Raw genomic sequence first — 14,380 nt, forward strand, 5'->3', positions numbered from 1 at the left:
CTGACCATCTATCTGCAAGAGAGATCTCTCACTCTACACTTGGCTCTGAGCAAAGGCAGAGAAATCTTCCTCACTGGCATACAAGACTTCTTGATCCCTTCCTGATCTGAATCTGGGTGCAAGAGAGGCAGGTTTATCTTCCTTACCTTTGAACCAGGAGGAGACCAGAGTAAACTTCCTTGCTAATAGACTCTGGGAGCCTTGCAAGACAGGGAGCTTATCTCATGGAAGACTGTCAAGAAAGGTCTAGAATATTTCCCTACTCTTCTCCAGGCTCAGGGGAAGGGCAAAGAAATCTCCATTGCTGATATCCAGGCTTTGGATCCAATGCAATATTTGTTGCAGGTCCCACGTTACAAAGTGGGATCCACAGCACATCCCATATAACATTTAATGTCTTACCTGTATAGCCCAAGTCACAAAAACAGACTCCAGAGATGCAATCTCCATGACCGCTGCAATAATTGGGACATGGCTCTGAGATATATACGCCATCTAAGCCAAAGGGGGGTACACTCTTTTGGGAGCTGCTTTCTTGGATCCAGCGGAATCTGGTCTTACTATATATAGAGAAAAATGGAAGGCAGAGGATTGTTGCTGATTGCTTAAAAAAATCTGCTGTACTTCAACTATTTCCAGATCAAACCTTAAATGGAGACACCACAGTGGTAAGCTTTGTGATAACAAATATAAATATTGTTTTAAATTTAAAATATTATTATGATGAATATTTATCTATCACTTCTTTAAAAAAAGTTCTCAAAATGGTTTACACAGAACAAGAAATGATGGGCAAGCAGTGTTTTTGCACATGTACCATCCTTGGTGCAGCGGGGAAATGACTTGACTAGCAAGCTAGAGGTTGTTGGTTCGAATCCCCGCTGATATGTTTCCCAGATGATGGGAAACACCTACACTGGGCAGCATCAATACAGGAATATGCTGAAAGGCATCATCTCATACTGCACGGGAGATGGCAATAGTAAACCCCTCCCCTCCTCCAAAGACAACCACGGGATCTGTGGTCACCAGGAGTTGACATCGACTCAATGGCACACTTTATCATCCTTACTATTGAATATTTACAGCGAAGAAACACACATACAGCTGGAATACAAGGCTGTGCCTCAACTCCAGGCAGTTTTGGATGATACTGATTATTTGGTTCCCTTTCCAGACCAGCTTCCATTCCAGTTTTGGAACAGAAACTGCCATGGGCAGTGGATGACCTTTGCTGTGAGCTAGATTTGGGGTGGGAACACTGATTATGTTAATGATGTGCCACATGTTCTAGACGGAATCACAATCCCTTGAAGGACCAATTCTACAACTTGGAGAAGTGATGGTTTTAAAGTCCCGTAAAGTACCCGGGATATGTTAATGACCACCTGTGCCCACACAGACCTACCCAAGCACTGATATATGCCAGACCCACTCCTTTATGAGCTTTAAAAGATCAGTAAAGACTGATCTGTTTCCCAAACCTCTGTGAAGGTGCATTAGTTCTGTAGCTTAATTCTTCTAGTTGCTGACTTGAATGCTGTTTGAGGCGCATCTGTGTATGGCATCTATACTGGCATCTGTGTATGGTGGTTTTATTTTTTAAAATGTTTGTGAACCCCCTAGGATGGTCTGTATGTTAGCACAATTCTTATTCAGAACATGATTAGAAGATCCTAAGTGAAACCCTGATAAGAGAAAAAGGCAACCCCAGTGAATAAGCAACTCAGGCAAAAAGGATATATTTTGAATATTCACTCAACAGAAAGAATCATCAACAAACATCCTTGTGTAAAAATGTATGCGAACCCATCATTGAATGGCACCTCGTTGAGCAGCAATAACTGCAACTAAATGTTTCCTGTAACTGGTGTTATGTAAATGTTTCCTGTATCTCTTACATCAGCTTGGAGGAATCTTGGACCATTCTTCCATACAACTGCCCTGAGCCATTTTTTAGAGGGGCGGTATATAAAACAAACAAATAAATAACTACAAAACTGTTTCAGCTCTGTGACATTTGAGGGCTTCCTTTCATGAACAGCTCGCTTCAAGTCTTGCCACAACATTTCAATAGGGCTTAGGTTGGGACTTTGACTTTGTGTTAAAAACACAAAATTTTTAAAGTTGTTTACACAGAAAAATAAACATAAATAAAATGGTTCCATGTTACCAAAGGGCTCACAATCTTAAAAACAAAAACATAGGTAAACACCAGCAACAGCCACTGGAGGGGTGCTGTGTTGGGGTTGGATAGGGTGAGTTGCTCTCCCCTTGCTAAATATAAGAGAAATATAAGAGACTACTGACCTCTTGCATGATCATATTATATTATTATTATGGTTATTATTTCTTGTTTACACAGACAGGTGTTACTGACTGGTTTGCTTTAGCCAAACATCGAGTTCTTCCCAAGGACCTGGGATGCCGGAATTTTATCATCAATATTGTTGTTGTTCTTATTATAGATATTGTCGCAGAATATAGGCTGTTGCCAGTAAAGTTGCTTTTTGTAATTGGCTGATGGTGGTTTCTGTGGCCCCTATGGTGTTGAGGTGCTCTTCAAGTTGTTTTGGAATTGCACCTAGGGCACCAATTACTACTGGGATTTTTCTGCCACAGTCTTTCAATTTCAATTTGTAGATCTTTGTATTTGTGATTTTTTCTATTTCTTTTTCTTCTATTCTGCTATCCCCTGGTATTGCTATGTCGATTATTTTGACTTGTTTTTCTTTCTTCTCGACTACAGTTATATCTGGTGTATTGTGTGGCAGATGTTTGTCTGTTTGTAGTCGGAAGTCCCATAATATTTTTACATCTTCATTTTCTTCAACTTTTTCAATTTTATGGTCCCACCAATTTTTGGCTACAGCTAGCTTGTATTTTTTGCAGATGTTCCAGTGTATCATCCCTGCTACCTTGTCATGCCTTTGTTTGTAGTCAGTCTGTGCGATCTTTTTACAACAGCTGATTAGGTGGTCCACGGTTTCATCTGCTTCTTTACAAAGGAGGCACTTGCTGTTTGTTGTTGACTTTTCTACTTTTGCTCTTATTGCATTTGTTCTTAGTGCCTGTTCTTGTGCAGCCAGTATTAAACCCTCTGTTTCTTTCTTCAAGTTGCCATTCTTAAGCAACTGCCAGGTCTTGGTGATGTTTGATTTTTCGGTTATATTGTGCAAATATTGACCAGGCAGTGGCTTATTTTTCTGCTCGGTTCATGACTTGTTTTTTCTTGTAGGCCTGCTTTGTTTCATTGGTGTTTAATAGTTTCTTGTTATTGGCCATTTTAAGTGCATCTTCTTCACTGTCCTTTATATGTTCTTCAAGGCCTCTTTTCTCCTCCTCTACTGTTTGATGGACTTGCAGCATTCCTCTTCCACCTGAGCTGCGAGGGAGGTATAACCTATCTACATCACTGCGTGGGTGCAGGTGCCCAAGTATGTGTAATGTTCTTTCTCTTCCAGGTTCTTGATGTTGATTCCATTGGGCAGATTATTCCTTCTGTTTTTGTTATTTTTCCTCTGTTCATTATGAATGCTGCACACTTGTCTAGTCCAAACTCCATTGCTATATCACTATTGAATATATGGACAGTGTTTAGCAGTGATTCGATTTCTGATTGGGACTTTCCATACAACTTCAAATCGTCCATAAAGAGCAGATGGTTTATTTTACTTGATGTTTTAGATGTTTGGTATCCGAGGCCTGTTTTGTTTAGTATTTGTGAAAGTGGAGTCATGGCGATTACAAACAACAGAGGGGATAGTGAGTCCCCTTGGAAAATACCTCTTCTAATGCTAACCTGTCCAAGTGTCTCACCACTGATTGTTAACTGTGTACTCCACATGCTCATTGCTTTTTTAAAATAAATATCTAAATGTTTTTGCTGACCCCAGTTGTTTCTAAACATTTTAGTATCCATGTGTGAGGCAATGAGTCGAAGGCTTTCTTGTAGTCAATCCATGCAACACTTAGATTGGTTTTTCTTCTCTTGCAATTTTCTAAAAACATTTTGTCAATCAGCAGCTGGTCTTTTGTGCCTCTGGTGTTCAGGCAATTTCCTTTCTATTCAACTGGAAGCTGCTTATTAGTTAATAAGTGTTGCATTACTTTATCTGCTATTTTTCCAGTTAATAATTTGAACATGGTCGGCAGGCAGGTTATCAGTCTATAATTACTTGGAACTCTACCTTCTGCTGGGTCTTTCATGATGAGATGAGTTTTCCCAGTTGTTAACCATTGTTCAATATCAGCTCCTTGCAAAATGTGATTGAACTGTTTTGATAGTTGTTTATGAAGGCTTGTTAGGTGTTTAAGCCAAAAGCCATGCAGTTCATTGTCACCTGGTGCAGTCCAATTTTTAATTTTCTTTGCCTTTCACTTATTAATTCTGGTGTTATTATTAGATCTTGCATTTGTTGGTTACATTTTTCCACCTCTTTTACCCAGCCTGCTTTTTTATCATAATCTATTGGATTGTCCCATAATTTCCCCCAGAATTGCACTGTTTCTTCTTTATTTGGTGTTTCTATGTTTCTTGCAGTTTCTCCCTCTATGCTTTGGTAGAAACGTCTCTGATTCGACTGGAATTGGAGATTCTGCCTGTGTTGTGTAATTCTGGCTTCGTATCTGCTCATCTTCTTTAACACAGCTGTTATTTGCTGCTTTATTATTTCAAGGACTTCTCTAATTTTCCTTGAATCTAGATGATATTTTTGGATCAGATACTGTTTGTTGTTTTCATTCTTCAGCTTCTTGTCTTTCATATCTTTCAATTTACTAGCATCTGATCTAAGCCTGGCGATTTTGTTTTCTAATCTAATCTTCCATTTAGGTGATGTACTACTATTTTTTTTTTTTACAGGTCCACTGATCTTATATCCGAACTCTTGTGTCGTTATTATTGTATTGTTGTCTTGTCTTGTAATCTTGTATTGTTGTTGTTGTTGTTATTATAATTATAATTATTTATACATCGCCCCTCCAGTGCACTTCTGCTTGGGGCGGTTCACAACAATAAGATAGACACAAGATACAATAAAAGTAATAAAATTAACTAAATTAAACAAACAAAAAGTTATCAGATTAAAAACCACAATCATTATTAGGTTCAAATTGTAACTGAAAATTATAAAAAGCTAAAGAACCTACCAGATAGAACAAAAAATAAAATTAAAATTTTAAAGCCTCCTTAAAAAGGTGCATTGTAAGTTGTTTTTTAAAAACACCGAGGGAAGGAGCATGGCGAAGGTCTTCAGGGAGGGTGTTCCAAAGCCGAGGGGCCATAACCGAAAAGGGCCTGTCTCTAATCCCCACCAACTAGATCTCTGTTAGTGGCAGGGGTCATGAGCAGGGCCTGAGATGATGAGCGGAGGGCCCTGGAAGATTCATATGGACGAATGCGGTCCGACAGGTACCCTGACACCAAGGGCTTTAAAGGTCAATACCAGCACCTTGAATCTAGCCTGGAAGCAGACCGGTAGCCAATGAAGCTGATGCAGGATGGGTGTAATACTCGTGAAGCAACCTGCACTGAGTATCCTTGCGGCAGCATTCTGAACCAGTTGAAGCTTCTGAACAGTCTTCAAGGGCAGCCCCATATAGAGTGCATTGCAGTAGTCCAATCTGGATGTTACCAATGCATGAGTGACTGAGGTCAGGTTCAACTTCTCCAAATAGGGTCGGAGCTGGCGTACCAACAGTAGTTGGTAAAAAGCGCTTCTGCACACTGCTACCACCTACGCCTCCAAGGACAGTGTTGGGTCCAGAAGCACCCGCAAGCTGCGGACTTTGTCTTTCAGAGGGAGCATGACCCCTTCCAAGACCAGATTTACCCCATTACTCGGATGATCAGTTCTACCAACCCTGAGCACTTCCGTCTTATCTGGATTGAGTTTCAGCTTGTTTGCCCCCATTCAGTCCAGAACAGCCTCCAAGCTCTGGTTCAGAGCATCCACTGCTCCCTTGTGTCTGCTGACTTAAAAGATAGGTAGAGCTGGGTGTCATCAGCATATTGATGGCTCCGCAACCCACACCTATGGACGACCTTTCCCAGTGGCTTCATGTAAATGTTAAACAGCATGGAGGGCAGAATAGATCCTTGTGGCACCCCACAGGCCAAAGGCTAAGGGGTTGAGCAGGCATTCCCCCAGCACCACCTTCTAAGTACAACCCCCTAGGTAGGAACGGAGCCACCATATAACTGTGCCCCCAAGTCCCAACGCAGAGAGATGTCCCAGAAGGATACCATGGTTGATGGTATCAAAAGCTGAGAGGTCCAGGAGGATCAACAGAGTCACACTCCCTCTGTCTATCTCCCAGCGTAGGTCATCCACCAGGGTGACCAAGGCAGTTTCAGTCCCATATCCAAGTCTGAAGCCAGACTGGAAAGGATCTAAGTAATCAGATTCATCCAGGGCTGCCTGGAGCCACAATGCTCTCCAACACCTGTTGTGGGCTACTTCATATGTTGTGGGCTACTTCCATTGGGAATAATGGAAGCTCTGTGTGTCATGCAACCGTGTCAGATCAGTAATTCCAGTACTGTCCTCTTGTGCAGCACAGTTGCCATGTGTGTTAGAGCTTTGCAGAAGCACAAGCAGTTCTGCAAAGCCTGTGTTATGCTGCAGAACATATGAGCCAGTGAAAAAAAGGAGATCCAGGTCCACCATATGAACAAGAAAAAGCCTTAAAAACAAGGATTCAAGGTAACTATAAGGAGATGATCTTCTTATTGGTAGAACAGTATGATCCCTGTTTATCTAGACATGTTTGCTCTGCCTCCCAGCCTGTAGGAGGATCATGTGCATCCGCATAGGATCCACATTTGCATAGGACCCACTTACATGAAATTCAACACTGATCTCAGAGTTAATATCCTACACACAATCTAGTGTTTAAGACAAACTGCATAATTCAGTGTTGATTTTATGCACACAGTCTCTATGCAAACACTCCATCCATGTTTGGATATCTGGCATGCCCAGAAGTAGGACAGGCGGATGAAAGCCTGCCCTCCGTTCTTCACAAAGCCTCTCCACAGAGTAGATTGAAATGGGCTGAATTGTCTTGAAATTGGAGGATTCCAGGGAATATTCTTATGCAAGCTGATGCAGTACCATCCCTGATGCTAAGTGGATATGGACCCAACAATACCATATTTACCTGAATAGACGATGACTGAATTTAAGATAACCCCCTTAAATACAGGTTGTACTTTATTTGCCTGAAAGGAAGATGACTCTGAATTTAAGATGACCTCCTGATTTCTAACATTAAGGAAAAAACCTAGTCTTGGATTCAGGTAAATACGGTATATAGACAGGAGAACAAGCTGGGAAATCCATGCAGGCCATTTTGTTAACTTAGAGGCAAGATATAAGTGTAATAAATAAATAACCCTATAGTACACTGGAGCAACATGGAAATAAATTCCATTGTCACAAAAGGAAAGTACTCTCAATTGAATATGTGTAGGATCACAGTGTAAATTTTGCCAAAGGTACATACGACAGTTGACATATTATGAGTCACATAATAGTACCTCAACAGTAACGGCAACTTATACAGTACACTCTCTTGAATTGTACGAAGTGCCAGCTTTTAAAAGAAAATGGAAAATCATTTTTCCATTTGTATATGCACCACCACACTTGGGCTTGTTTCTTTCCCCCCTTTCTTTCCTGCCCCAGCCACTGAGTGGAGGGGTGCATGCAATATTTTGATCTTTATTGGAGAATTTATTGGAGGCTCCTGTCTCTCACCCTGACCCTTGTTACTGCATCTGCAGGTGAACTCATCATGCACTGTTGAAAATAAAAGGGACACATTTGTCTAATTCACTCTAAACTCCCTTGCAGCTGCTCTGTTGTTGGTGGATTCTATGGTTACTGCATGGGGAGGTGGGCAGATCTGGAACGATTGTCCAATCATTCTGAGCCTGATTCGAGCCCATTGGTTTTGGGAGAGGAGAGCACTGGAGCCAGAGCAGAAAATGATGCTGTAGTTCAGCAGGAACAGATGAGAGGAGATTCAATGAGAAGCTAGATTTTGAAGGGCAAAGGAAGAAGCAGTTCTGTAAAGTGGGTATTACTTGTAAAAATGCTCCCCCTTTGCCTAAAATGTAGATATCCATGTATTATATGCATCATGGACTGAGGCTGTTATTAAAGGGGAAAAAGCATGTTCTACTAACTGGAATCATCATATGCAATAATGATCCTTTGGGGGGTTTAGGCATTACTTCGATGTTGCTGCCTAGTCCTGATTATACTACAGAACATAATGCTAAACAGACTGCCTCTATTGATTTAGTTCTGGCTGTTTTGGACAGATCAAAGTCATTAGTGTCAGATTTGTGTGCCTTGGCACTTTGCTTTTGTTGGGTAATTAAGGGAAAAAAATACTTAAACAACAGTTTGTTCTCACCATGAAGACACTGGCTCCTCCTGCTACACAGAACAACATGAACTGTAAATATTTGTTAAGGGTGTAACAGAAGGAGCCAGTGACAGTCTGAAACACACAATACAAGGCAAGATATCTTGGCTACATTTGGAAGAGAAAGAGGAGAGGAGAGGAGACATACAGGCATGCACAATGTGTTTTTATGTGAGGTCTTGGATAATTTCCTAGCTATGCCACACACTTTCTCTTTGGCAGAAGGCAAGGCATAAGAACATAAGAACAGCCCTGCTGGATCAGGCCCAAGGCCCATCTAGTCCAGCATCCTGTTTCACACAGTGGCCCACCAGATGCCGCTGAAAGCCATAGGCAGGAGTTGAGGGCATGCCCTCTCTCCTGCTGTTACTCCCCTGCAACTGGTACTCAGAGGCATCCTGCCTTTGAGGCTGGAGGTGGCCCACAGCCCTCCGACTAGTAGCCTTTGATAGACCTCTCTTCCATGAAGTTATCCAAACCCTCTTAAAGCCATCCAGGTTGTTGGCTGTCACCACATCTTGTGGCAGAGAATTCCACAAGTGGATTATGCGTTGTATGAAAAAGTACTTCAGTTTGTTGGTCCTAGATTTCCCAGCAATCAATTTCATGGGATGACCCCTGGTTCTAGTGTTATGGGAGAGGGAGAAAAATTTCTCTCTGTCCACTTTCTCTACACCATGCATAATTTTATAGACCTCTATCATGTCTCCCTGCAGTCGTCTTTTTTCTAAACTTAAAAGCCCCAGGTGTTGTAGCCTTGCCTCATAAGAAAAGTGCTCTAGGCCCTTGATCATCTTGGTTGCCCTCTTCTGCACCTTTTGCCAGTTCTACAATGTCCTTTTTTAGATGTGGTGATCAGAATTGTACGCAGTACTCCAAGTGTGGTCGCACCATAGTTTTGTATAAGGGCATTATAATATTAGCTGTTTTATTTTCAGTCCCCTTCCTAATGATCCCTAGCAGGGAATTGGCCTTTTTCACAGCTGTCGCACATTAAGTCGACACTTTCAACGAGCTGTCCACCACGACCCCAAGATCCCTTTCCTGGTCAGTCACCGACAGCTTGGATCCCATCAACGTATACTTGAAGTTGGGGTTTTTCGTCCCAATGTGCATCACTTTACACCTGCCAACATAGAAGCGCATTTGCCGCTTTGTTGCCTATTCACCCAGTTTGGAGAGATCCTATTGGAGCTCCTCACAATCCGTTTTGGATTTCACTATACGAAAGAGTTTGGTATCATCTGCAAGTTTGGCCACCTCGCTGCTTACCCCTGCTTCTAGAGCATTTAAGCCATGATTTCCCAACCTCATACTCTGGAGCAGTGTCATTGACATCAATAAGACAATTTTGGGAGACAGTTCAGGGCTTTTATCGACAGCCTTTTAGTAATCTATGCCTTCCCTCTCAGAACTAAATCCCTTCCCTCTCGTAACTACTTGCAGAGCATAAAGGTGAAGGGCTAATTCCCTACCTTTAGAATAGACACAGTAGGTTGGATATTGTAAAATTCCTCGCAAATATGTGCAGCAAAAAACACTCCGTTGCACTGACAATCTCAGTATATCATCCACTGAAATAGCCTATAGGATGCCACACAAATGGGCCAGCAGCAACCTCCTCTAGACTTTCCTCCTGTGTGGATTCTTTTGTGCAGACCCTACAACAGCATGAAAAAGAATAGGTTCCCTGCAAGTGCAGATGTGCCAATGGTTTCTGCAGCACCTTGTATCAGTTTCAGTATTAAGTCCGGCTACTGGCACCATGCTAAAAGCTATGCTGGCAGGAGGTCCTCTGCACCCAACAATTAGGGAACCAGGCTACTGAAAAGAGGGAAAGGGTTGCATGTTTGGACTCTTTTGCAGTTCTAATAATGCAAGTAAATACAGCAACAACAGAAGTGGAGGTTTTTTTGAATGTTTTAAAAAATAACATCTAAAAATTTGTTATTGTTGCTGTTCTATTCCTTTCTATTTGTAACTGGTAGCACGATCTGTCTGTTCTACACCAGAGCCTACATGCTCTCCACAAAGGAGTCTTTCTAATACATATTGAGGCACTTCACATAAGACATGTGAAGCGCCTGAGGGGGTTCTGCGGAGAGAGTGGGCTTAGCTTGGATCATGGAGCCAGTGTGGGTTCATCAGTGTGGGTCCATCATGGAGCCAGTGTGGGTTGAGTGAATCGGGGGCCATGTGCCCCGGAACTTCCAGGATGCCCCGCGCAAGTGTGCGGGGCATCCTGGAGAGACCCCCAAGCCCAGGAGGCTGCTTGCAGCCTCCCATCCAGGGGTCTACTTATGTGTTGTCATGTACCGCGGTGACACACAAAAGCAACAAATGAGGTTAACGGAGGTTAACCTCATTTAAGGGGAGGGTGGTTTAAGCGAGCTAGCCGCCTTGGGAGCACTGTGCTTGCTTGCGAGCCCAGTGGTTCCCACGACCACTGGAAAGCTCCCTTAGCCCGCTTTCCAGTGATCATGAGAATAGCTTCATTATCATCAGCCAATGAGGTGGCATATTACACATTTACACAGTCTCTTTGTTTAGGGTGTTAACGGGTCATTGCTTGACTAGGGACAGGTTGTCTCTCCTGGGAAAGTCTGAGGATGATTTATGCTTGCTCTGTGGAGTGCCTGAGACTGTGGATCACCTTTTGTGGGACTGCATTTGGTTTAGTAATGCTCATGAGCATTTTTTTCTGTCTCTTCAATCTGCTAATCTTTGTGGCAGGTCTCTTCAAGCGTTATTTTCGGATCGTCGGAATTGGAAGATTGCTACCTCTCTTTTGTGGAGCTTTCTCAAATCTCCCCGTCTGTTTGAATATTTATAAGTCCATCCTTTCTCTGGACATTTGAGCTCTTTTTTTTGACTTCTAGTAGGTGGCGTTAGTGGGATCTTTACGGTCCTGGTACGCCATTACCTTCCACAAGAAGAAGAAGAAGAAGAAGAAGAAGAAGAAGAAGAAGAAGAAGAAGAAGAAGAAGAAGTAGTAGAAGTAGAAGAAGAAGGGGAGGGTGGGATGGGGGAAGGCAGGGTTGAACCTACCTTCCCCCCAGATGAGCAAGGAGCTCCTCTTTGGCACACTGGCACGTGCCCACATGATCTATGCTGCTCATGGCAGTGCAGATCACTGGCTGCCAAGAAAATAAGTCCTGGCATCCAGGTATCTCATAATCCATTGTGTGACTAGCACGGTACATTGGCGGATTCCCCTGTGAGTTGGGCACTCTAGGTGCCCGACTGTTTTGAGGGTGTGCTCATGCCTTCTAACCCTGGTTAAGAGTCAGGGTTAAAAGTCAGGCTTGGGGACGCAGAAGCACTGGGATCGGGAGTGATCCTGGCGCTCCACTCGAGTCGTCCAACCCAGGCTGGGCTGACCTAGCCTGGGTTGGACTATTTGTGTGAACAGCCTCAGTAGCTTAAATGCCCTTCTGTTTCTGCTTCACCCAACAGAAGCAGCTGTTTATGAAATTAATCCTATCGAGATGGTTTATTTTATTCATAGGGCTTATCGCTCTCTGGCCAGCTTTTCTGATCTAGCTGATAACCCTGAAGGGAAAAATAAAAATAAAACAAGGAACTGTTTTATTCTGGCACATTTGTCACAACATGCTGCTTTTAAAAAAGAAACTTAGAACTGTATAATTCATACTCACAAAAAAGAGGAAGTTGCCAGATTGTCATAGGCTATTACCTTTTACCTTAAAAACAACAACAACAACAACAACAACAACCCAAACCCACACACGCAACCAAACCAATGTGTACAAACAGTACCTGGATGCAAGAGATCTTGGGATGACAATGGTAATTCTTGTCCACTCTTCAAAGTCTCCGGTGTAATACATGGTTGGCTCAGTCAGTTCCCGGGAGCTTCCTTCACATCCTTTGACCCCAGGAGATGCTGGGTAGCAGCCTTCCTTCACTAATGACCAGAACAGGCCAGCGTCATGGGAATACTGAAGGAGCACTGGAGCAGCACTGCTGAACTGATCTGTGCAACCTATGTTCAGCTGCAAAATAAACAGATAAAACAGAAAATAAAAATGGTGAAGAAACAGAAAAGGATGTAAATGTTAGATGTAGTGATCTAGATTTTTTTTAATGCCCATGCCTACCTGACAGCCTGTTACATTTATTAGGCCACCTTCCTACCTCTCAAGATGATTCCTTCCAGACAATGAAAGTTTGGGTTTTTGCTATTGCACTAATCCAGAAGTACTGCATTTATTTCTTGGAAACTACAGGGAGCAAGTCCAATTTCTTTTGGAAATAATTTTCAAGATTTAGGGTGATTAGATTGATTGATGAAACCTATCTCTTGTAGAAGGCAACTACCAAAGAATAAACCTGAACAAACAATTTTGTACAGTATTACTTTCAGTACCACATCCAGTTTATACATCTCTGACTTTAAAAAGCCTCCAATTCATTCTGTTTATTTGTTTGGAATTAAGAGTACATTTACATGTCATCAGATAGCAGCCTAGAATTGCGAACATGATTACATGGGGCCAATTTTTTGATGTGAATTTAGTAGAATGCATGAGAAGTTAATGATGAATATAATTCAGAGAGTGGTTAATTCACTCCAGAATCATTGTCTCTGTGCTCCCAGCGAGAGGGAAGGTAGCAAGGTTGTTCACATGACCAGATCTACCTGGGCTAGCACAGCCCTACCTGAGTAGGCCTGGTCATGAGAACTGCTGGGATTCATCCTGATCCTGGTGCTCTTCTGCTGGGTAGCCCAGGTATTTTACATGGGCAAAAAGTTAGGAAGGTGTGTGTGCACCCTCCTACCCCACCGCCCGGTCATGTCAGAGCATGGGCTGCTGGCAGCCTTTGCGGCCATAGAGGTGGGAAGAAGGAGCAATCCAGCCTCTAGAATTTCTACAGTGCACCACACAAGTAGCACAGTGTATTGTGGTATTCCTGGTGGCCAGGCAGCCTGCCCCCGCCTCTCTCTTGATGCGGTTGGACAGGCGTGGTGGTCATGTGGAGCAAGGTAGGAATGATCTTGCCTTCTTCCAGCTCTCCCCAACCCCAGGTATAATGGTTGTATGAATGACCTTAGTATGTTCATGATGATGCAGTTTTATGTATTACCCATTAAACTCCCTGGAGAACTAGAGCATTGGAAGCTAAGTTTCCCCAATGACATTCCTTTCCAAAGCTCCAGATATGTCCTGTTGTCGCTCTCTTCTATTAATCTGGATATCATATCCATGCTCTAGAGAGCCAGGTAACAATTTTATAGTGGAGGTTAATAAAACTGCCAAGATTCTTCATGCCATGGATCTCTTCAAGCAACTGAACCTACATTTAAGTGTGGGTGACACAGTCCAGTAACACCGTGTACGTGGAAGCTGTGCAAATTATGTTTTACAAGAGTAAGTCAATGGGAAATAATGGGCTTACTCTTGTGTAACATTGTACAATTTGTGCAACTTGTATGCATGCAACACTACTAGGTAGATGTACCTTTGCATAATTTGTCAGCCACTGCTCGGGTGCATGGGGATGTGTAGTGGAAGGGGTCTACTAAATTTGCTGGAACATATCAGCCAAATAGGTGTGTGTGTGTGTGTTCTAGAGGGGCCCCTGCAGCTATCTAATATTGTATTCTCCTAGACAGCTTCTTAGCTTCCAAAGGAAGCTGGCCTTCTATGTCCAACTGAGCTTGTGCCCAAGGTTTTGCTCCAAGAACCTTATGATTTTCTGACTTCAATAAACAGCTATTAATAAATGTTAAGTTTAATTACCTTTTGAAGTAAAGACATGCAAGTCAAAACTCTTATTTATTTATTTATTACATTTCTATACCACCCTATCCATCCAAAGGCTCTGGGCAGTATACAACCACAAACAAACAAACAATGTTTTCTGTCTCTCTCATAGCTTGAGTGGGGAAGAAATATCTTTCTATTATCCTGCTGCC

At 42.5% G+C, this 14,380-nt stretch overlaps 1 protein-coding gene across 8 annotated transcripts in view; it reads right to left on the reverse strand.

Annotated features, from left to right (window-relative positions):
• RELN (reelin) overlaps window positions 1-14,380 on the reverse strand; it is a 554,313-nt gene that overhangs the window by 124,463 nt on the left and 415,470 nt on the right. For all 8 annotated transcript variants that reach the window (XM_053252916.1, XM_053252914.1, XM_053252913.1 and 5 more), the window contains 2 exons: window positions 12,220-12,455; window positions 403-560 (listed from right to left, as the gene is read on the reverse strand). In XM_053252916.1, the coding sequence (XP_053108891.1) occupies window positions 403-560; window positions 12,220-12,455 (394 nt within the window). The remainder of the gene's footprint in view (window positions 1-402; window positions 561-12,219; window positions 12,456-14,380) is intronic.

This window comes from Hemicordylus capensis, chromosome 5, assembly GCF_027244095.1.
Source record: "Hemicordylus capensis ecotype Gifberg chromosome 5, rHemCap1.1.pri, whole genome shotgun sequence".
In the NCBI taxonomy this organism is placed as follows: domain Eukaryota; kingdom Metazoa; phylum Chordata; class Lepidosauria; order Squamata; family Cordylidae; genus Hemicordylus; species Hemicordylus capensis.